Source organism: Thermobia domestica, chromosome 16, assembly GCF_964235325.1.
Source record: "Thermobia domestica chromosome 16, izTheDome1.hap1.1, whole genome shotgun sequence".
Lineage (NCBI taxonomy): Eukaryota > Metazoa > Arthropoda > Insecta > Zygentoma > Lepismatidae > Thermobia > Thermobia domestica.
The window spans coordinates 125,767,952-125,792,830 of NC_137469.1; the positions used below are offsets into that span (position 1 = coordinate 125,767,952).

General features: G+C 34.8%; 1 protein-coding gene across 1 annotated transcript in view; it reads left to right on the forward strand.

The window, feature by feature from the left end:
* Nucleotides 1-24,879, forward strand: part of LOC145673397 (uncharacterized) — a 345,560-nt gene that overhangs the window by 43,930 nt on the left and 276,751 nt on the right. Inside the window, exons 5-7 of the mRNA XM_081743057.1 lie at nucleotides 2,325-2,572; nucleotides 18,599-18,761; nucleotides 22,526-22,737. Coding sequence (XP_081599183.1) covers nucleotides 2,325-2,572; nucleotides 18,599-18,761; nucleotides 22,526-22,737 — 623 coding nt within the window. The remainder of the gene's footprint in view (nucleotides 1-2,324; nucleotides 2,573-18,598; nucleotides 18,762-22,525; nucleotides 22,738-24,879) is intronic.

Here is a 24,879-nt window from a genome sequence, read left to right on the forward strand (position 1 = left end):
ATCTAGAAAAGTTGATCGAGATCGATTGGGTGGTTTAAGAGTGATGAAGTCACAAGGACAGTCACTTTTCTTTTTCGTTATATATATATATATATATATATATATATATATATATATATATATATATATATATATATATATATCGCTCCTCCCCTCTCCTATGTTGCACCGTCAAAGTGAAATAACGAAAAATCCCATGCTCGAACCTTATCAATGTTGAAAATTTGATTGAAATTGGTAGGGTGGTTGAGGAGATATAAACTCACGAACATAGTCACTTTTGTTTTTATATTTATTGATTTTGGTACATATCCCCTCCTTTCCCCTCCCCTACGTTGTTCCGTCAAAGTGAAATAATAAAAAAAACATCCAGGCACGATCCCCATTCATCTACGTTGAAAATTTGATCGAGATTATTCGTTTGGTTCAAGAGTTATTAAGTTTTGTTTATTTTTTCTATCTTCCCCCTCCTCCTACTCTAAGTTACACATCAAAGTGAATAGGTATAAACACTCCCAAGCCGAAACCACATGAATGTTGAAAATGTTATCGAAATCTGAAAAAAAAAAAAAAATTAGGAATGATTCAAGAAAGTTCATCAAATGATTGCGATCTTGTCCAATAATTAGTTTTTAGATCAGGGGCCACAACATTTTTGAGCGGTTCCTAAATCGAGTTTTCGTCTTTTTTACGGAATAAGCACACCATACTGAGTTAAGTGATACTTTGGGTTTAGTTCTCCAGATATAAGGCCTACAAGAAAATTTTTATTTGAAATATGTTGAATCTTTTGATTCAAAAAACCCACACGGTTTTGAAGTTCCTGTTCAGGAGACATTAATGAATCAGCAAATCAGATTGTATCATGCGTTTCGTTCAACTCGGAAATATCAAAAAATGTTCACAATCGATGAGAGTGTCCTGAATTAGTAGCTTGAGTTTATCAAGATTACTGGCATTGTAATCAAAGACTAGTAGATGACACTAACAGCAGTTGATTCCAAGTATTGTACCAGCGTCTTCTGTATCATGAGCTCAACTAGATTACCGAGAAAACTGTAAGACGGATTGGTCTCTAGTTCGTAGGGAACGTAATTGTTCCTATGATTTCAGGGATTCATGAACAATAGCGTCAATATAAAGAAAGTTTATAATCCTCATTAAGTAAAGGTAAGTATTCCGATAATCCGATCATATTGATGAGATACGAGGCGTGTTTTTTAAGTAAGATCCGTTTGAACATAAGTACACAACGAAAGGTTATTTCAGAAAGTACATACTTTACTCTATTTTTCGACATAGTTGTCAAGTTTGTTCAAACACTTATCATACCTCTCAACCAATTTCAAAATACCCCTCTTCATAAAAACTTGCCGCCTGCTCCGATAACCAAGAGTTCACTGCCGTTTTTGTGGTCCTCTGTTAGGAGTTTCGGCACCCAACGGGAGCACAGTTTCCTAATTTTAAGGTGTTCAGAAACAATTTTGTAAAGCACTGATCTCGACACGTCAGGAAATTTGTTTGAGAAACCTGTTATTGTGAAGCGCCTGTTTTCACGAACCCTCGCTTCAACTGAAGCCACCAAATCGTCTGTAATAGAAGAAGGGAGACCGGAGCTGTCCTCATCATGGACGTTGTCACGGCCATTTTTGAATTCTCGTACCCACTTACGCACTTTGCTTGCACTCATAACAGTACACTTCGCAAATCTGTCGACGAATTTCTGCAGCAGACAGGTTTCTTGCTGACAAAAACCGTATCGCTGAGCGAACCTCACACGCGGCGGGCGACTTGATACCCTTAAACATTGTGAAAGCACAGAACACAACCGTACAGGTCAGCTACAGAGCTGAAACTGAGCACAGTTGTTCCAGAGGCATGCTGGTACACGACGCACACGCTCGTTGCGGTATATGCGCAAAGTACTAGTGCCTACAACAAAACGGGCCTTACTTAAAGAACACGCCTCGTATCATAAAATAATTCTAGATATGTGAAAGAAACCCTTTAATTAAAATAATGATTAACGTCGCGGAACTGTAATGAATATTGCTCAGAGTTATTAGCAGATTTCATTAGAAGAGCAGTAAGAGAACATGACCATTCATTTCTCTTACGAAATGAATCAATACTTTCCATACTAATAGTTAAAGAACATTCTTCTATAAGTAGTATTCTTCAACTCTGTAAAATGTTAATTTCAAAGAACCACCATTACTTTATAGGAAGGATATGAGAACTAGGAGAAAGGAAAGTTGCCTTTTTTTTCTGAACACATATCTACGATTAGACATTCTTTCATAAACTGATTGTTGTCATTTCAGATGGACACAATGACGTTTTGGAAAACAGCAGAACAACTCCAATGCAATACAAAGGAGGACTGTACGCTATCTCTAGCGACAAATTTGGGTTATACCTTTCTGCAGAAGCTGATATATCTAACTCCGACTTGTATTACATTCAAGCTAATGGAGGCAAACTAGTAGTTCTAAAATGTACTTATAGTGAAGAAATTAAGTATCCACTCTATGGATTGCTAGAGAGGAACTGCCTAAAACTGATAGAAGAGGTAATATATATATTCTTTAAAATTTTATTTACGGCAGTCCGTGTTTCTGGGTGATGATGGGGACTCATAGTCTCTATGATGACGCCCCCACTAAAATTAATTCAATCAATACTGAAAGTTAAGTAATGATAAACAAGGTGCACGATAGAAGTGAAGTAATTAATGTTGAAATGTAGTTGAAAGATTGAAGTGCTAATGTTTACTTACCTGCTACTTGCATTTCACGCCTGTTGACATCGTTCGACACTGGAAGAGCTTGCTGGAAAAGTACAAACAGGGGAAGTACAAATTAATAAAGTAACACATTAAAATACTTACCATCATTAAATATAAGCTAAACAACGCTTACATATTCTCCTTACCTAACCTAACTCTTATGCATGAAACAAAACTAACCTAATGGAAACTTATACATACAACAATTTGTCTACTTTTATAAAGTTCTGTTCTAAGAAATTTTCGTACTAGGCCTACTTAATATCTACAGAACCGTCGCGTGAGTTGTAAGCGCCCAGGGCGAGAATTCCCAGGCGCCCCCTCCCCAGGGTGTGCTATGAAAAACAACCAGAATTTATTCTGTACTCCTAGATTTAAATATGGAATGTAAGATAAAAGAAGTTAGTATTATGTCATTTTTTTTTTAAAGTGAATGACTTTTGTAGTTAAAACATAAAAGTTAATGAATACATGGTTTTTGAATTACTGAAATCGAATGCTGTTCTTGGTTATTTTGAACTTGATACATATAGAATATGGTGTGATAAGAATATGTCCAAATGTAAATCTGTATGTTTCACGAGGCAAGAATATCCAATTAACTTTACCTATATATTGACTGGCACTTCCTTGTCCACCCAAAATACTATCAAAGATCTAGGAGTTATATTTTATAGCATATTAACCTTTGCTCAACACGTTGACGCAATAACGAGTAGTGCATATATAAAACTAGGTTTAATTTATAGGATAGGACAGGATTTCTACAAAGACTCAACGTATAAGGTTATATTTTTCGTGTGTGAAGTCAAAATTAGAATACTCTTGTACTATTTGTACACCAAATGTCACTACATACTCTGATGCAAGAGAAAATATATAGTTTATTTTTTTTAATGGTTGCATACAAAAAAAAAAGTTTTCTTTTTAATCCTAAGTATGTCCCCTATGAAGACTTAGGAACGAATTTTAAATTAGAAACATTAGGAGAAAGGAGATGGGTGTTTAAACTGTTGTTCTTACATAAATTATTAAACAATAAAATTGACTGTCCAGAATTAGTTTCAGAAGTGTTATTACTTGTCCCAACAGATAAAACTAGAACAGAAAACACTGGGACATTCATTGTAGACAACAAGAACTAACATATTACATAAGTCTCCTCTGTGGAGAATATGCTCTTCGTATAAACGAAATGATTAGATTTCATGTAGTAGATGTATTTAGTAATGATCGAAAACAAGTTCAAAACAATTGCCAGGCAATAACTTTTGCATAATTAAACATGATATAAGTATGTACACGACATTATAACTGGGCGTTAAGTCTGTTGCGTTGTCCTTATGAAATAAATAAATAAATAAATAAGTAAATTTTACTTAGCCGTTGCCTTGAATTAACTTTAATTTTAAAAACTCATTTACCAACATAATCCGAACTCCTTGAGTTTTGTTGATTTGTCATCCCGGCACAGCCCTGATCAAGGCGCCAGGGCAATCGCCCCGCTCGCCCCTCCCACGCGACGGCCCTGAATGTCTATATACTATATACAATGCATGCAAAATTACTAAAGCGCTTAACATAATGTAAATTCAACCTACTCTTCTAACTTCTGGTTACATTTTTTTTTTTTAAATACAGTATTAACTTATTCAGCTAACTTCCTTACTTACCTCATCAAGTCTTCTTTCCAATGGAGGACTTTGGCTTCAGTGTTGCCAACAAGTTGATACAAAAAGTCGCTAAATAGGAGACGAAATGACTCCAATTTTGGGTGAAAATTTTCGTGGGATTTTGCCTCTTATATATATATATATATATATATATATATATATATATATATATATATATATATATATATATATATATATATGTGTGTGTGTGTGTGTGTGTGTGTAAGATACGTGATCAATTCAAGCCATAATACTATCTACGCTACAAGAACGTATATGAAATACTCAAAAAATCTTACTTCACTTCTACTCACGCTTCTACAGATAATCTATTTGCTATCGTTAATGTATTATTTGTGCCTCTAAAAGGAAGCTCTGTAAACTCATGGACATTAAAAGCTGGAGTTGGTACCCGTTAGAAGGTAAGAGTTAGCAGCAATCAAAGCGGAAATATAGAGATAAATGTTACGTAGCCTACTTTCCCAGCTCGTCAACATCTGAATTGATTCAAATAAGCAAAAGAAAAATAAACATATATCTGAACTGATTGGAGTTAATAGCCCTTATTTTAGGACAAGTTGTTCGCAGCGCCAAAGTCGCTAGATTTGTAAGTCGCCAAACCGTCATCCCAAAATCTCCAAAAAGAGTCGCTAGTCGGAAAAATTATTTTTTGTCGTTATCCTGGAAGGCGAATCCCCTAGATTTAGCGACTTTTCCCCCAAATTAGCAACACTGTTTGGCTTGCTTTATGCACCACAAGAATATATACATATAATATAATATATATATATATATATATATATATATATATATATATATATATATATATATATATATAGGCATATGGCTGTTTTCTGCATCTGGATTTTCATGTTCGATTTAATTCGAATGACAAATTGTATTTCAATAGATTCAATTTGCTTCAATTTTTCTTTACATTGTAACTTTTTAAAAATATATTAGTGTTGGATAAAAATGATTGCTCTAAATTGATTTAAAATTACTATATCAAAGTCGCTTGTTTTTTTCACTTCAGACACAGTAACATCACAGTAGTATTGGCCCCACTTTACCTAACTCTTAATAATCCAATTTTGGGTCCCCACGGACCATAGTGAATGAATCAGGGATGCTTTGGCCCGGGATTACGTCACCTATTGAAATTTTGCTTATGCTTATTCAGGGGCCATGCACGATGGTACGAATGAATCAGAGGTACCTTGGCCAGGCTATGACGTCATTGAATTGGGAGTATTGGATCAGAGGTCATGATGATTCTTTAAAATTACTAAAAATATGGTCTTGATGATTCATTACGTTATGAAATAGTACAGGTTTACGAATGCTTTCGTTCCCTTTTATGGCATAAAATTTGGAGATTGTTATATCTTTGATGAGATGGACTAACACGGGTGCAAATGAAATCTTTTAGTTTTACGTCCCACGCTTATGCCGTTTAGGTTAAAGGAGACGGTGACGATAAGAAAGGAATGAAAGTGTGGGAGAAAATTGGAGCATAATGTTGCCCACCACAAAACTATTTTCGAGGTGCTTTAAATCAGGGACCACATACAGCAGAGGTAAACGCTCTACCACTGAGCCACCGCACCTCTACTGGTATGAATGAATTAGAGGTAGTTGGTTCGAGCTAATATGTTCGTTTGACGTCACTGAACTGGGATTTTTAGCTTGGAACTTATGATGGCTTGTTTCGTTTCCTTTTATGGGTATAAAATTACCAAAACAAGGTTTGATCTCTTTCTTGATGATCTATTACGTTATGAATTAGTAGACACCAGTAATAGTATAAATTAGTATTAGTATTAATATGAAACTCGAAAACTTTGGAGTTCCTCCGTGGCTAACCGGTTAGCGTATGCGCCTTTAACGTGGGAGACCAGGGTTCGATTTCCGGCAGGAGCTCATGCGGTTCGGATTTCACGTTAATTAGTAGGTTCTATTTTTGCTGCTGAACTTTGGGAGGAATACTTGATTTTTGGTTGTTATCCCTTTGATGAGATGAACTAACACTGGTGCAAATGAAATCTTTAGTTTTACGTCCCACGATTAGGCTAAAGGAGACGGTGACGATGAAAAATGAATGAAAGTATGGGAGAAAATTGGAGCATAATGTTGCCCACCACAAAATTACTTTGAACCAGGGACCCCATACAGCAGAGGTGAACGCTCTACCACTGAGCCACCACGTCCCTTATTGGTGCGAATGAAGTAGAGGTATTTGGTTTGAGCTAATGTGTTTGTTTGACGTCGGGCTGATCCTATTTCACTTTTGGGACCCCACATGGACCATAGTGAATGAGTTAGAGATGTTTTGGTTTGGGATTGCATTACCTATTGTAATTTTGCTTTTGCTTATGTTTACTCAGGGGCAGGGATCACTCAGAACACATAAGATCACCTTAATTTACATCAGAAGTTGGGGGGGAGGGGAGTATCGGACCTCGTTCCCTTTGATGATTATCGATTTTGGAGCCTTATTACGTTATATGGAGGTGTATTTAAAATTATTTCCTTAAATTTGATAAGTACTTTGTGATCCACTTTGTTCCGTTTCAGGGGTGAACATGGATACCTTGCAATCGTACCGAGTTCGATTCTTGGTGCTAGTTTAGGAAATGTTGAATTTAACGTTCCCAGCGAAAACGATGGTGATGAGAAATGATAGGACGAAACAGGAGAAAACATGTTCCCCTTTAGAGGTACAAAATTGCCAAAATATAAACGTAAGCAATACGTTGTACCACGTGTTTGGTCTTTTGGCCCAATTTATCCTCTTGGATGAGGTCCTATTACCTTATATAGTTATATGGACTATACAGGGGTTCATTACCTTTCATAAGATATGGGTATATTTGTGCACCCCTTTAAAATTTGAGTGGAGTACTTTGGCCCACACCCTTCAATTTTGGAAATTGCCCAATTTAAACATTTGGTATAATAGTATAGGGCTCCAATATATATTATTATAAATTTGGGTGGTCCACCTCGTTCCTTTTAGGGGCACAAAATTACCAAATTTTACTGCAACCACGTGTTTGGTATTTTGGCTCATTTTATCACCTTGGATGAGGTCCTATTACCTTATATAGTTATATGGACGTATACAGATGTACATTTCCTATTATAAGACATAGGTACATTTGTGCATCCCTTTAAAATTTGGGAGGAGTACCATAGCCCACCCCTTAAAATTTGGAAATTTTTCAGTTTAAGCATATACTACTGGACTCTAATATGTATCATGATAAATTTGGGTGGTTCACTTCGTTCCGTTTTAGGGGTACAAAATTGCCAAAATATAAACATAAGCAATATGATGTACCACGTGTTTGGTTTTTTGATCCAATTTATCCTCTTGGATGAGGACCTATTACCTTATATGGTTATATGGTCATGTATAGAGGTCTATTCCCTATCATAAGACATAGGTACATTTGTGCACCCCTTGAAATTTTTGGGAATGGTACCTTGGCCCACCCCTTAAGTTTTAGAAATTGCCCAATTTAAACATTTGGTATAATAGTACTGGACCCTAATATATATTACTATAAATTTGGGTGGTCCACCTCGTTCCCTTTTAGGGGTGATTTTGTTCCGCTTTAGGGGTGAACATGGATACCGTACATGTGGTGCAATCGTCCCGAGTTCGATTCTTGGTGCTAGTTTCAGGAAATGTTGAATTTAACGTCTCCGCAAAACGATGATGATAGGACGAAACATGAGAAAAACATGAACTTACTTGATTGAGGATTGAAGCAGGGACCTCACACATTAGTGACAAACGCGGCTGGGATGATGTGATTTTGGACCTAATTAGTAACTCTCGTTTCCGTTCATGGATTAAATAAAAAGATGACTCTTTGCTTAAATCTGATTAGTTCATTGTTCGAGCGATTTTTAAACGCCCAGCGTTTGTTGATCAGTAAGCGCTTCATTGATGGAAACAATGTTGCCAGGTTTTGAAAATCTAAACTGCTCCGATTCTTTTTCGAAACGGTTCCGCTGAGTGCAAGAATTTTCAAAACTAAAAACTTTTCAAAAAAAAATTTCGAACTTAAAAATTTCAAATAAAAAAATTTAAACAAAAATTGTCAAACAAAAATTTTCAGACAAAATTTCAAATAAAATTTTGAAACAAATTTTGAAAATCTAAAATTTTTTAAACTAAAAAATAAAATCAAACTTTCTGGAACGAAATTTTTTTAAACTTAAAATTTTCGAACTCGAACCGAATTTGAAAACTAAAAAACTTTTCGAACCAAATTTTCAAACAATTTTTTTTCGAACTCAGAAAGTTTCAAACTTAAAACTTACAAATCAAAATTTCAAACTAAAAAGTTTTCGATCTAAAATTTTGAACTAAAAAATTCGAACTCAAAGTTCTCACTAAAAATTTTCGAACTCAGAAAGTTTTAAAATCAAAATTTGAAACTCAAGTTTCGAATTAAAAATATTTTTGAACTACAATTATCAAACTCAAACTTTTCGAAAATCTTAACAGAGATTGAAAGTGATCACTCGTTTCGCGAGCCGTAAGCCGTAACTTTTAGTAATGTAACATAGTTTACGGTTTAAGATTTATATTGTCTTGAGAACGATTGAGTTCGTTTATGTAATGAACCCGTTGGCCAGCCATAGCCTGATTTCACATCGTAGCTCATGAAAGCAATCTTGTTGTAGTTGTGTAGCCGTGACCATTTTTTCTGGACATATAGCCTGTACGATCACCAGGAATGAAATACTACTTACTTTAGCGACCATTAAGATGTGATTTAATAAATATTAGCCACATTAACACTTGAACTTGTATGAAACGAATAACAGCTTACTGATCAAAGCACAGAACGAAAAAATGCTAAGATGGACAGAATTTCATTCATGTGACGTCAAGCACGGAAGTATTTCCTTACCTCTCACTCCTCTCACTTGAAGGTCAAGGTGCTAATCAGCATTTTCCAGGTTGAATGCATTACAATAAAAAAAAATCTTTCCTTAAGCCCATTTGAGATTTCAGTGACTAAGTCCAGGTTCGATTTTTGGCGTTATTATTACGGGTTTAAGTACACAACCCACAGAAGTACGTTCAAGTCTTATACAGCCTAAGGACATAAACGCTTTCCATCTTATACGTAAAATAGAAACAAATATTTGGTGTTTATAGCTACATTTATGATGATTCGAATTTCACTTTGAACTGTAGGTCCACGTCCTATACAGCCTCGATATTGTTAAGTCAACATAAAACATTTATGGTTGTTCAGATTTTATCGTTCACGTCTTATGCAGTCTAGGAACACAAGATTTACGTCCTCGGTACTGTCAAGAGAACAAAAAAACACTCGTGGTAATTCAGAGAAATGAAATTAAATCTTTGAGTTTTACGTCTTACAGTTATGTTAACTAGGCTAAAGAAGACGATGATGATGAGAAATAAATGTAATGATGGATTAAATATAGTGGGGAGAACCCTGAGAAAACTCACGCACACGGCTTTTTGTTCACTACAAAGGAACTTGGCGTTAGCTAAGATCGAACCAGCGACCTTACACACCTCTGTCATTGAGTTATCACGACGTAAAACAGATAATGATACACTTAACATGAAACAAGCAAGGTCACTGAGTTGAGGAAGATCATTTTGCAGGCCTCAGCTTTTTCTCGAGGAGCAAATACCACAACAATAATTTAAAAACCATTTATGAAAAAGACTGTTGTTTAGACTAACATCACGCACACACACACACACGACACACACACAAACAGACAATGTTGTTTATTACAGTACATACTGATTACATTTTTTAAATACAAATATATTACTTATGTTGATTTCAATGAAAATGTAATTAAGTTTTAGCAGTAGGCACAGACTGTTCGTGCAATACTTTTATCGTATAAAAACTTCACTTAAAATAGTGAACGTCAGCAGAATCAAACTAGAATCCTTTTCGCATTAGATGCACTTGTTCACTTTTATGAAATTGTTTTCCAGCCGGAATCGATCTTCTTGTGAATGTTATTTAATACAAATCACTCGTATTACAGCACCATGGTACAAAACAATATGAGATCAAAACGATAAATCGTTCATTTCTTTTACACAAGGAAAGCCGTAACAGTTTTTTTTCTTTCTTCATTTACAATCTTATGAGGGAAGCTCTTCCACCATAGTAAATTGTATTCAATGTAGCATCATTCACTACTGGCACGATCTTTCATGAAATAAGTAACTGATAATCCTATAAGAACGACGGGAAGCACTCTAAAGGAATCGAACTGAAAACCTCTTGCACAAGAAAAATTGGATTCAATGCAACATTATAGCATCACTAGGTAACACGGTAATCACTATTGCAGTAAATGACAAGTTCAATGTTACAAACACAGGACTGATATCTTAGTAACTAAGCAACAGTAACACAATTTAAAGAGAGAGAATGCAATATGACAGAGCTGAATGATGTTATAAAGAAAAACTGCAAATTCTGCATTCTTCATCTATGACAAAGAAACTATGATACTGAAGTAATGAAATTCAATTCGTTACGAAACTTGTGCAAGAAGCCGCTCCTCTCTTTCGTCATCTTCGCCTTCGCATGTGATTTTTTTTAATGCAATTTCAATATGACAGAAGCTGACTTAATATTTTAAAGTGTTTGGCAATGTAAATGGAAAATTGATTCATTGCTTTTAACAACTAAGCAGACGTTGATTTTGAGGTCCGAGTTCCCAGCTCATAAGATATGAATCACTGTGCTAAACGAAATATGTCCTTTTCTTAAAGTTCTAATCGATCCGGGGTTCGACTCCAGGTAAGGAAACATACATTTTCGTTTGATTTATCGCAGGATGTCTTAACATTTGATGGTTCAGATTTCATCTTATTTCACGTCTTAATGGTCGCTAAACTAAGTAGTATTTCATTCCTGGTGATCGTACAGGCTATATGTCCAGAAAAAATGGTCACGGCTACACAACTACAACAAGATTGCTTTCATGAGCTACGATGTGAAATCAGACTATGGCTGGCCAACGGGTTCATTACATAAACGAACTCAATCGTTCTCAAGACAATATAAATCTTAAACCGTAAACTATGTTACATTACTAAAAGTTACGGCTTACCTCCACCAGGACCAGGAATGAAATACTACTTAGTTTAGCGACCATTAAGACGTGAAATAAGATGAAATCTGAACCATCAAATGTTAAGACATCCTGCGATAAAACAAACGAAAATGTATGTTTCCTTACCTGGAGTCGAACCCCGGATCGATTAGAACTTTAAGAAAAGGACATATTTCGTTTAGCACAGCGATTCATATCTTATGAGCTGGGAACTCGGACCTCAAAATCAACGTCTGCTTAGTTGTTAAAAGCAATGAATCAATTTTCCATTTACATTGCCAAACACTTTAAAATATTAAGTCAGCTTCTGTCATATTGAAATTGCATTAAAAAAAAAATCACATGCAAAGGCGAAGATGACGAAAGAGAGGAGCGGCTTCTTGCACAAGTTTCGTAACGAAATGAATTTCATTACTTCAGTATCATAGTTTCTTTGTCATAGATGAAGAATGCAGAATTTGCAGTTTTTCTTTATAACATCATTCAGCTCTGTCATATTGCATTCTCTCTCTTTGAATTGTGTTACTGTTGCTTAGTTACTAAGATATCAGTCCTGTGTTTGTAACATTGAACTTGTCATTTACTGCAATAGTGATTACCGTGTTACCTAGTGATGCTATAATGTTGCATTGAATCCAATTTTTCTTGTGCAAGAGGTTTTCAGTTCGATTCCTTTAGAGTGCTTCCCGTCGTTCTTATAGGATTATCAGTTACTTATTTCATGAAAGATCGTGCCAGTAGTGAATGATGCTACATTGAATTCAATTTACTATGGTGGAAGAGCTTCCCTCATAAGATTGTAAATGAAGAAAGAAAAAAAACTGTTACGGCTTTCCTTGTGTAAAAGAAATGAACGATTTATCGTTTTAATCTCATATTGTTTTGTACCATGGTGCTGTAATACGAGTGATTTGTATTAAATAACATTCACAAGAAGATCGATTCCGGCTGGAAAACAATTTCATAAAAGTGAACAAGTGCATCTAATGCGAAAAGGATTCTAGTTTGATTCTGCTGACGTTCACTATTTTAAGTGAAGTTTTTATACGATAAAAGTATTGCACGAACAGTCTGTGCCTACTGCTAAAACTTAATTACATTTTCATTGAAATCAACATAAGTAATATATTTGTATTTAAAAAATGTAATCAGTATGTACTGTAATAAACAACATTGTCTGTTTGTGTGTGTGTCGTGTGTGTGTGTGTGCGTGATGTTAGTCTAAACAACAGTCTTTTTCATAAATGGTTTTTAAATTATTGTTGTGGTATTTGCTCCTCGAGAAAAAGCTGAGGCCTGCAAAATGATCTTCCTCAACTCAGTGACCTTGCTTGTTTCATGTTAAGTGTATCATTATCTGTTTTACGTCGTGATAACTCAATGACAGAGGTGTGTAAGGTCGCTGGTTCGATCTTAGCTAACGCCAAGTTCCTTTGTAGTGAACAAAAAGCCGTGTGCGTGAGTTTTCTCAGGGTTCTCCCCACTATATTTAATCCATCATTACATTTATTTCTCATCATCATCGTCTTCTTTAGCCTAGTTAACATAACTGTAAGACGTAAAACTCAAAGATTTAATTTCATTTCTCTGAATTACCACGAGTGTTTTTTTGTTCTCTTGACAGTACCGAGGACGTAAATCTTGTGTTCCTAGACTGCATAAGACGTGAACGATAAAATCTGAACAACCATAAATGTTTTATGTTGACTTAACAATATCGAGGCTGTATAGGACGTGGACCTACAGTTCAAAGTGAAATTCGAATCATCATAAATGTAGCTATAAACACCAAATATTTGTTTCTATTTTACGTATAAGATGGAAAGCGTTTATGTCCTTAGGCTGTATAAGACTTGAACGTACTTCTGTGGGTTGTGTACTTAAACCCGTAATAATAACGCCAAAAATCGAACCTGGACTTAGTCACTGAAATCTCAAATGGGCTTAAGGAAAGATTTTTTTTTATTGTAATGCATTCAACCTGGAAAATGCTGATTAGCACCTTGACCTTCAAGTGAGAGGAGTGAGAGGTAAGGAAATACTTCCGTGCTTGACGTCACATGAATGAAATTCTGTCCATCTTAGCATTTTTTCGTTCTGTGCTTTGATCAGTAAGCTGTTATTCGTTTCATACAAGTTCAAGTGTTAATGTGGCTAATATTTATTAAATCACATCTTAATGGTCGCTAAAGTAAGTAGTATTTCATTCCTGGTGATCGTACAGGCTATATGTCCAGAAAAAATGGTCACGGCTACACAACTACAACAAGATTGCTTTCATGAGCTACGATGTGAAATCAGGCTATGGCTGGCCAACGGGTTCATTACATAAACGAACTCAATCGTTCTCAAGACAATATAAATCTTAAACCGTAAACTATGTTACATTACTAAAAGTTACGGCTTACGGCTCGCGAAACGAGTGATCACTTTCAATCTCTGTTAAGATTTTCGAAAAGTTTGAGTTTGATAATTGTAGTTCAAAAATATTTTTAATTCGAAACTTGAGTTTCAAATTTTGATTTTAAAACTTTCTGAGTTCGAAAATTTTTAGTGAGAACTTTGAGTTCGAATTTTTTAGTTCAAAATTTTAGATCGAAAACTTTTTAGTTTGAAATTTTGATTTGTAAGTTTTAAGTTTGAAACTTTCTGAGTTCGAAAAAAAATTGTTTGAAAATTTGATTCGAAAAGTTTTTTAGTTTTCAAATTCGGTTCGAGTTCGAAAATTTTAAGTTTAAAAAAATTTCGTTCCAGAAAGTTTGATTTTATTTTTTAGTTTAAAAAATTTTAGATTTTCAAAATTTGTTTCAAAATTTTATTTGAAATTTTGTTTGAAAATTTTTGTTTGACAATTTTTGTTTAAATTTTTTTATTTGAAATTTTTAAGTTCGAAAATTTTTTTTGAAAAGTTTTTAGTTTTGAAAATTCTTGCACTCAGCGGAACCGTTTCGAAAAAGAATCGGAGCAGTTTAGATTTTCAAAACCTGGCAACATTGTTTCCATCAATGAAGCGCTTACTGATCAACAAACGCTGGGCGTTTAAAAATCGCTCGAACAATGAACTAATCAGATTTAAGCAAAGAGTCATCTTTTTATTTAATCCATGAACGGAAACGAGAGTTACTAATTAGGTCCAAAATCACATCATCCCAGCCGCGTTTGTCACTAATGTGTGAGGTCCCTGCTTCAATCCTCAATCAAGTAAGTTCATGATTTTCTCATGTTTCGTCCTATCATCATCGTTTTGCGGAGACGTTAAATTCAACATTTCCTGAAACTAGCACCAAGAATCGAACTCGGGACGATTGCACCACATGTACGGTATCCATGTTCACCCCTAAAGCGGAACAAAATCACCCCTAAAAGGGAACGAGGTGGACCACCCAAATTTATAGTAATATATATTAGGGTCCAGTACTATTATACCAAATGTTTAAATTGGGCAATTTCTAAAACTTAAGGGGTGGGCCAAGGTACCATTCCCAAAAATTTCAAGGGGTGCACAAATGTACCTATGTCTTATGATAGGGAATAGACCTCTATACATGACCATATAACCATATAAGGTAATAGGTCCTCATCCAAGAGGATAAATTGGATCAAAAAACCAAACACGTGGTACATCATATTGCTTATGTTTATATTTTGGCAATTTTGTACCCCTAAAACGGAACGAAGTGAACCACCCAAATTTATCATGATACATATTAGAGTCCAGTAGTATATGCTTAAACTGAAAAATTTCCAAATTTTAAGGGGTGGGCTATGGTACTCCTCCCAAATTTTAAAGGGATGCACAAATGTACCTATGTCTTATAATAGGAAATGTACATCTGTATACGTCCATATAACTATATAAGGTAATAGGACCTCATCCAAGGTGATAAAATGAGCCAAAATACCAAACACGTGGTTGCAGTAAAATTTGGTAATTTTGTGCCCCTAAAAGGAACGAGGTGGACCACCCAAATTTATAATAATATATATTGGAGCCCTATACTATTATACCAAATGTTTAAATTGGGCAATTTCCAAAATTGAAGGGTGTGGGCCAAAGTACTCCACTCAAATTTTAAAGGGGTGCACAAATATACCCATATCTTATGAAAGGTAATGAACCCCTGTATAGTCCATATAACTATATAAGGTAATAGGACCTCATCCAAGAGGATAAATTGGGCCAAAAGACCAAACACGTGGTACAACGTATTGCTTACGTTTATATTTTGGCAATTTTGTACCTCTAAAGGGGAACATGTTTTCTCCTGTTTCGTCCTATCATTTCTCATCACCATCGTTTTCGCTGGGGACGTTAAATTCAACATTTCCTAAACTAGCACCAAGAATCGAACTCGGTACGATTGCAAGGTATCCATGTTCACCCCTGAAACGGAACAAAGTGGATCACAAAGTACTTATCAAATTTAAGGAAATAATTTTAAATACACCTCCATATAACGTAATAAGGCTCCAAAATCGATAATCATCAAAGGGAACGAGGTCCGATACTCCCCTCCCCCCCAACTCCTGATGTAAATTAAGGTGATCTTATGTGTCCTGAGTGATCCCTGCCCCTGAGTAAACATAAGCAAAAGCAAAATTACAATAGGTAATGCAATCCCAAACCAAAACATCTCTAACTCATTCACTATGGTCCATGTGGGGTCCCAAAAGTGAAATAGGATCAGCCCGACGTCAAACAAACACATTAGCTCAAACCAAATACCTCTACTTCATTCGCACCAATAAGGGACGTGGTGGCTCAGTGGTAGAGCGTTCACCTCTGCTGTATGGGGTCCCTGGTTCAAAGTAATTTTGTGGTGGGCAACATTATGCTCCAATTTTCTCCCATACTTTCATTCATTTTTCATCGTCACCGTCTCCTTTAGCCTAATCGTGGGACGTAAAACTAAAGATTTCATTTGCACCAGTGTTAGTTCATCTCATCAAAGGGATAACAACCAAAAATCAAGTATTCCTCCCAAAGTTCAGCAGCAAAAATAGAACCTACTAATTAACGTGAAATCCGAACCGCATGAGCTCCTGCCGGAAATCGAACCCTGGTCTCCCACGTTAAAGGCGCATACGCTAACCGGTTAGCCACGGAGGAACTCCAAAGTTTTCGAGTTTCATATTAATACTAATACTAATTTATACTATTACTGGTGTCTACTAATTCATAACGTAATAGATCATCAAGAAAGAGATCAAACCTTGTTTTGGTAATTTTATACCCATAAAAGGAAACGAAACAAGCCATCATAAGTTCCAAGCTAAAAATCCCAGTTCAGTGACGTCAAACGAACATATTAGCTCGAACCAACTACCTCTAATTCATTCATACCAGTAGAGGTGCGGTGGCTCAGTGGTAGAGCGTTTACCTCTGCTGTATGTGGTCCCTGATTTAAAGCACCTCGAAAATAGTTTTGTGGTGGGCAACATTATGCTCCAATTTTCTCCCACACTTTCATTCCTTTCTTATCGTCACCGTCTCCTTTAACCTAAACGGCATAAGCGTGGGACGTAAAACTAAAAGATTTCATTTGCACCCGTGTTAGTCCATCTCATCAAAGATATAACAATCTCCAAATTTTATGCCATAAAAGGGAACGAAAGCATTCGTAAACCTGTACTATTTCATAACGTAATGAATCATCAAGACCATATTTTTAGTAATTTTAAAGAATCATCATGACCTCTGATCCAATACTCCCAATTCAATGACGTCATAGCCTGGCCAAGGTACCTCTGATTCATTCGTACCATCGTGCATGGCCCCTGAATAAGCATAAGCAAAATTTCAATAGGTGACGTAATCCCGGGCCAAAGCATCCCTGATTCATTCACTATGGTCCATGGGGACCCAAAATTGGATTATTAAGAGTTAGGTAAAGTGGGGCCAATACTACTATCACGCACCGTGCACTGTGATTGTTAGACGTCAATAATGTCGCTCGTGGGTTGACATCGAATTGGATAATCTGATAATTGAATTTTTCTTGTATTTTTCGGGCATGGTGGGCCAAAGGCTTAACTTTCGGTACTAATTACCTGAACAATTGGAGTCGTTGAGAGAAAAAAGTAACGTTGTGCGAAGTTGTCAGTAGTAGCCGCAGTGCAGAACAGAGTGTATCAAAAGTTTGACACAATAGGCCAAGTGTGTTTGAGTAAGGATATGAAAAGCTGGAAAGAGAAAAATTATTTGAAGTATGTGGTTTTTCAATCTAAAACGTATTTTTTAAAAAATTTCATAGTTAAATTTGTTCAAAGTACACACTGGCAAGACGCACTATGCTAACTCATAAAACAATGTTGCTAATTCTGCATGTTCTTTCCTTTGTCCTTCATCACCAACAATACAGCATTGCTGCATCTTGTTCGAGGTGTTCTAGGTTTCCTCACACAACAATATGTACGTTCAGGGGCGTAAATAAGAGCCCCCAGACACCGCATTGCGGGGGGTCCTAGTCATCAGGAGGCCCCAAATCATGAAATGAGACGTACAGATGAGGCCCCACTCCACGTTGTCTGTGGTGAGGCCCCTAAGCCTTTAATTACGTCACTGTGTACGTTGCTCTTTGTACACAACAATATTGTAGTTTTCCCATGCTTTTCTTCTCTGTACTAACACTCTGCCGAACTAGAAACGTTGCTTTTTTTTTTTTTTTACATAAGACTCGTTACCATTGTGGAGCTCAAATTGCGGGTACAATTGAAAAAAAAATCCATTAGTTTAGATTGAAAACAAGCAATTTCCAAACCGAGTTGGTCTATAGACCCGAACTTTTGATACATCCATGTGTGTTTATACTTTCCTGAATATATGTTTATATAAATCAACACTCATGTAGAAGTAGCTGTTCATCAAATTTGTGTTGAATTGGAATCATGTTCCACAATTTCTTATTTGTGTGAATAAATATTCTTTATTGTTTCTTCAATTGATGTTGATTTACAATGTTCATTTTTCTTTTCTTTTTTTTTTCAGAATATAGTTCTTCAACGTTTGGCCTTCGAAGCTTCAGAACATCTTGTATTATTTAAAGAAAGGCAAACTTCTCTTGTAAAAATTTCTGACGATAATCCAATTCCAGTAAGGTTCATAACTCTTGCAGAGGATGCAGTGAGAACGAAGATCCAACATGGCTATGGTATTACATTTATTACTCTCTCTCTCTCTCTCTCTCTCTCTATATATATATATATATATATATATATATATATATATATATATATATATATATATATATATATATATATATATATATATACTCACTTTCATTATACGATTACGCTCTACTGTTGAGATAAATATTACATAGCCTCTTCATTCGTCATACAATTCAATTTCGAATTAAAACAGAATATAACAAACATTTCTCTAGGTACAAATAAAGCCCTTGAAAGAAGATATACTCGTTATATATTATGTTACTAGAGAATAATATTTCTTTTAACAAATTTAATAAACATTACTTTCGATTCCTTACTTCATGATAAAACATTAAAATCTGAGTATGTCGCTTTAAAATTATGGAGTGACACGCTTGGCATTTCTGGCAGAACTTCAAGAGCTTTACACAAAATTACACATTAAATTCACAAAAAATATGTCAAAAATTCCGTACTAGATGAAATAGTGGTTAAGAAAGAAAAGTTGTGGTACTAAATAAAATTAGTTTGAAGTATGTATCATTAAGAAGTTCATATCTTCTAATTAGATTTGTATTTACCATAGTTCATTAAAATATATGTATGTTTGCAGCACATATCAACATTTTAATAAATTTTTGGAGTAACCGATATACCATATCTACAGGGGCTTCATTTAGGGGGGCAGGGAGGGGCATTTGCCCCCCTGAGTTTGAGATGTATATAGATTTTATCAATAGAATAGCAATAAATCAGTTAAAAAAGGGAAATTTTGCTTATACCAAGGGGTCTTGCCCCCCCCCCAAGCAAAATCTGAAATGACGCTCCTGTATAGCTAGTGTTATCTTCAGCTCGGTTATCGCGACACCCTGGGGTGTCAAAAAGTTCTTCATTATAAATTCAAAATACGGAACGAATGAAGAACTTGTGATAACATAATAATACATTTCCTTCTTCCTATTCATCGTATTAACTAAATATCGAAATCAGTGTGTCTTCCAGGCATACAGTTGTGTCCGATATGTGAATAAATACTTTCATCGCAAGCATGACACCGACTACGTTGCTGCGACATGATATTTGCCCTCGCAAAAGAGACCATAACGGACCTTAGTAGAAAGAAATCGTAGTAGTTCCGGAAATAGATTACTTTGGTCGGAGGTTAAACATTAGGATTCAGCGACCAAAAAAGTACAGTAAGATTATTTCCCGAGCTACAATGATTTTTTTTTTTTAGGTAATATCCCTGTCCGTGGATTATAATTGAAAGAAATTCTAAGACAAAAAATATAGGGTTACTAAGAATTTTAAGACCTCTGATAAAGTTCAAGAAGATAGTTCATTGTAAAAATTGAAATGAAATCCTTCAGTGTTACGTCCTTCTCTTATGCCGGATTCTAATGAAAGGAAATGAAATCTGATTTTTACGTGCCACGATTATGCCGGCTAGGCTAAAGGAGACGGTGATTGTGAGAAATGAATGAAACGGTGGAATGAAGAGTGGGAGGAAACGGCAGTTTCCCGAGGAAACTCACACACACGGTATTTGTCCACCACAAACTTCACTTGGTGCGAGCTGGGATCGAACCAGGGTTCCCATGCACCAGAGGTGAACACTCTACCACTGAGCTATCGCGGCCCCTTATGCCAGATAGGCTAAAGTAGACAGTGATGATGAGAATGAATGAAATGGTGAAACGATGAAAGTGGGAAGAAACGCGAGAATCTCAAGAAAACCCACGCATACGGTGTTTGTCTACAACAAAGCTCATTTGGCGCGACCTGAGATCGAACCTAGGACTCCACGCACCAGAGGTAAAAGATAGCTTTAGATTATAATAAAAAAAAACTATGTTATCTCATCTACTTGAAGACAAAGCCATCATTTCGATTTGCTGTGCTATAGTAAAAATGAAATTTGAAATAGTCATCCCAATAATAAACTAAACTCAAATATTTTCTCAGGACAAATGAGCTATGCCTTGTTAGATCAGTAATGATATATTTATTTTTTAAAATATGAACAAAATTGCTGGAGTCATTTTTGAGTAATTTTTTAGGAAACTCATGCCAAGAGTAAACTACCCTTTTCTCAATTTTTCCCACAGATATGGCTTATAGCACAGTATAGGATTGTAATTGAAAAAATGATTTACGAAATATAAAGAAATTCGTTATAGTCTGTTTTAAGAGAATCGCACATTTTGATTTTCATCCTTAAGTAAACTAGCCTTAATTTTACGGATAAGAAGAAAATTTGAAATCCAACATTGGAGAGTCACAGGAAAAGCTTAAATTTAAAATTTGGTTGAGATACGTTGAACAGTATGGCCTCTGGACGAGTGTACATTAGGACGAACCGACGAACAAATAAAAAATCACTTTTCACGTATCTGTGGACCATGAAACGTGTAAATCCGTTAATATCTAGATTTTGATTTGTTTTCACGATCATCATACTTTTTTCTCTCCCTTCATCGTTTGCAAGTAAAAGAAAATCCTAAATTTTACTTCAACAGTATATATATTTACCAGGTGATTTAATAAGAATGTACCAGGCTTATATCGCAGCTAATACTGCGCGTAGAGCCTTCAAACAAAGAATTGCATTACCAAATCGTATGTGTAGAATGCAATAAAAATAGTAGTGAGACCAATGGCGTCTCGTGAATACCTCCAACGGGGGACAACTTCAAAATTTGAAATGCAAGTTTAAAACTTTGGAACTACAACTCTCAACTCTGTAACACTGTATAGCTCAATGTCTTCTACGGATTGATATCTTCATCATTTTTATTCAACGTTGTATTTCCAAAAATAAGCACCTATGGTTGATCATAATTTTGGGCTAGATATTATTCAGCGTAGTGTACACTATCATCCTCCTAGTTCATAATAAAAAGTTTAATGGGTGTGTGCCCCAGTATGTTTTGTTTTAATAGGTAGTACGATTATTGTACAGCATGAAGATTTTAAATTTGAAACAGATTTCTATATTTTCTCGAAAACTACGCATCATACCCATATCACTTTGATCAGTTTAATGAGAAGCGCAATTGATATATGTTTCATTTATGGATTATTTTGTTATACGCTAAAAATACTATAATTTTATTGAACAAAATAAAAAAGATCCTTACGAGAAATACCGTCTTTACTGCGGTAATAGTCGCACTTTTTGTACCATCTTTTTAACGCGAAAATCCAACTGCGACTATTACGCGAGGAAACTGCCATTCAATTATCGCTATGATCAAAACAATTTCGAATTTTGATACATATAGCACTGTGTCAACATAAAACGAAGGGTGGACATGGTGACAGATGGGTCACCATGTTATGTGTCAGTAAAGATGGAAAGTTCTTTTGCTGGGATTCGCGCAAGATAAACAATTTCGAAGGAAGTCTCGTTTTCAAAGACAAAAATCGCGTAGACTGAGACATTTATGCAGGGAAATATTTTGGCGAATGTTTTTACTTCAAATTTAAAGTGCTACTATTATGCGAAGGCGACAATTACGCGACTAAACACGGTATTCTTTCTATTCTTAATTTACTATTAAATATACATATGACCCTTTAATGGATGAAACTAATGATCAAAAACTCCATGGGAAGGCAGTAAGGTTATTCTAGATATTTTGTATTGACACAATCGAATTTTTAGGTGCTTTCACATACGTGTTCTGTTTGAGCGTCATTTTAAAATACGTTTCTTAGCATTTGTACAAAATAATTTGATATTTTATATATTCACTTTTAGTTTCTAGTGTTTTCAAGTTGACTGCATACAATGGTTTCCTGCAAAGTCCGGAGTTCGAATGGCTTCCTAACAACATATGTGTTTCTGTCACATACTTCATAAGCATGTCAACTGATAGCTTTGATCATGAAAGAAGAATAATAGTTTATGTAATATATGATATCGATCAGAGCATAGTGCTTGGAGAACTTAAAAACTATGCATATGATAAGGTAAGGCATACTATTAAATTAAATTAAATCAATATGTACTAGGAGAAATATAATAAGTAATTAACACACGCAATAATAAGAAAATTATTTGTAAGACCTATTTCTATTTAGTTTGATAATCCAATATTGAGTGCATCCTACAATCAGATACAAAGATCATACCAAGCAGCTAGAGGTTGGATGATAGACAAGTAAGAACATCCATTAATATTTATGATTTTATTTATCTACTAATTTTTTGGTAGTATATAACAGTAGATTGCTGTTACTTCTGTTTCAAATTTATGATTCTAATATATAGTATAACAAAAATCAAATAATATTTAGTGATCATTCTGAAACAACGAATTGATTTATTGACTTCACGCTGTTTAGAATACATTTATGTACAGTACAATATATTGAAATGTGCTCAGTGAAAGAGAATGTAAACATTAATCTATCATGCCTTCTCTTGGCAAAAAAGGGAGGATTGAAATTAATATGCGCACACACCAAACACAATGGTTATATGACGCCGAGTATTTTCACTTTATCACTCTCGGAATAACGCTAATTCCAAATAATAAACAGTCACTCTAATATACATCACTACTTGAGATGTCACTTATCAACACATGTGTGAAGTCCCTCCTTTCACTTTTTAATTTTGGTTAAAAACCAAAATCAATCTTTTGTTCTTTTTTATTTTGAAAATAAAATCCTTTGCTTCGAAAAGAATACAGATGAAATTCACATCATTCCCTTTACTTTTAAATTTCGATTCAAATCCAAACACATTCACTATAGTATATTCCTTTCTTGATCGGTTAAAAAAAAGTGTTTCGAAAAATATAAAGGTATATTTATAAGGCAAAGTTGGTGGTTAAAATCTCACCGGTACCTTTCAAATTTTGATTCAAAACCAACGTCAACCGTTTGTATTGGAAATATGCCTTTGTGTTTTCCGAAAGATTGAATTTTCTCTTCAAAACAATCAATAACAAAAGAGAAAGAAATGATTGGCTTGGATTTTAAGTCGAAATTTTAAAAGTGGCTAGTGACTAGTGTAGAATTATCTCAACCTTGTTTTGTCAATATCTTTTTGCAACTTTCATTTATAAGAACAATACTGTGTAAAGAATATGCATATGTTTTTATATGTGAAATAGAATTTACATATAAGAGTAGAAATAATAGTATGTAGTGCAGTTGCTTATCACGTTACATTTAAGTAATTTTCAAATTCGACTTACGTAAAATTAAAGTTCAGTAAATATTTACTAAAATCATTACTTTTGTCAATAAGGTGCATGGGATCTGCTCTCAGTGGATTAAAATATTGAATAGCTTGCCCCAGACAAAGGCATTGTTAAAATTTTATTGATAAGAAAATTTACCTAGTTTCTACAGAATGCATTATATTTTGCAACTAGCGCATCTTCATATGTGGATGAGATTATATTTTTATGAAATATGTAAAACTGTACAAACATCTGCTGGAATATAAGTGTGTGATACTACATTTTACTTGATTACACCAAGACAAGAACTCAACATTAAGAAGATTGCTCAGATTCCTCAAGAAGGCTTGAATACCCAATACAACAAAGAAAGTTCTGGTTTTTCGTTTGAACATATGCCTACTTATTATATCTTTTCACAGTTGTTTGTATAGCTCATTTAAGTACAAAATATGCTTTAGTATGAACGATGTTTCATATGTACGCTTGTTTATTTTTTTAGCCTATTGACATATGTGGAGAGTCATTTATTTATATTGATTACTGGAAATTTAATTGTTTCGTTTTTTTCTGATTTGTTCTTTAAATCTGAATAAATGTCACTTACTTCGTGAAATGTTTGAGTTTCTTATTTAAAAATTTTAACACAAATAATAAATTTTCATTAGGATAATATTGAATTTATATATAATACATTTGAGTTTTAAACATCAGTGATATTTAACTGACTTAATGAAGAAATCAGTATAATTACTATATCTGTTCACTTCAAAGAAAACAAAAGAAATAGTTTCCGTTAAAATCAATGCAATGGAGTAAAGAGCAAAGATGGCACAAGTACGCAATACTGACAGATAGTCATAGTGATTCCATATATGTAATACTAAGGTGATTGTATTATACAGTTTAGCGTTTTGTT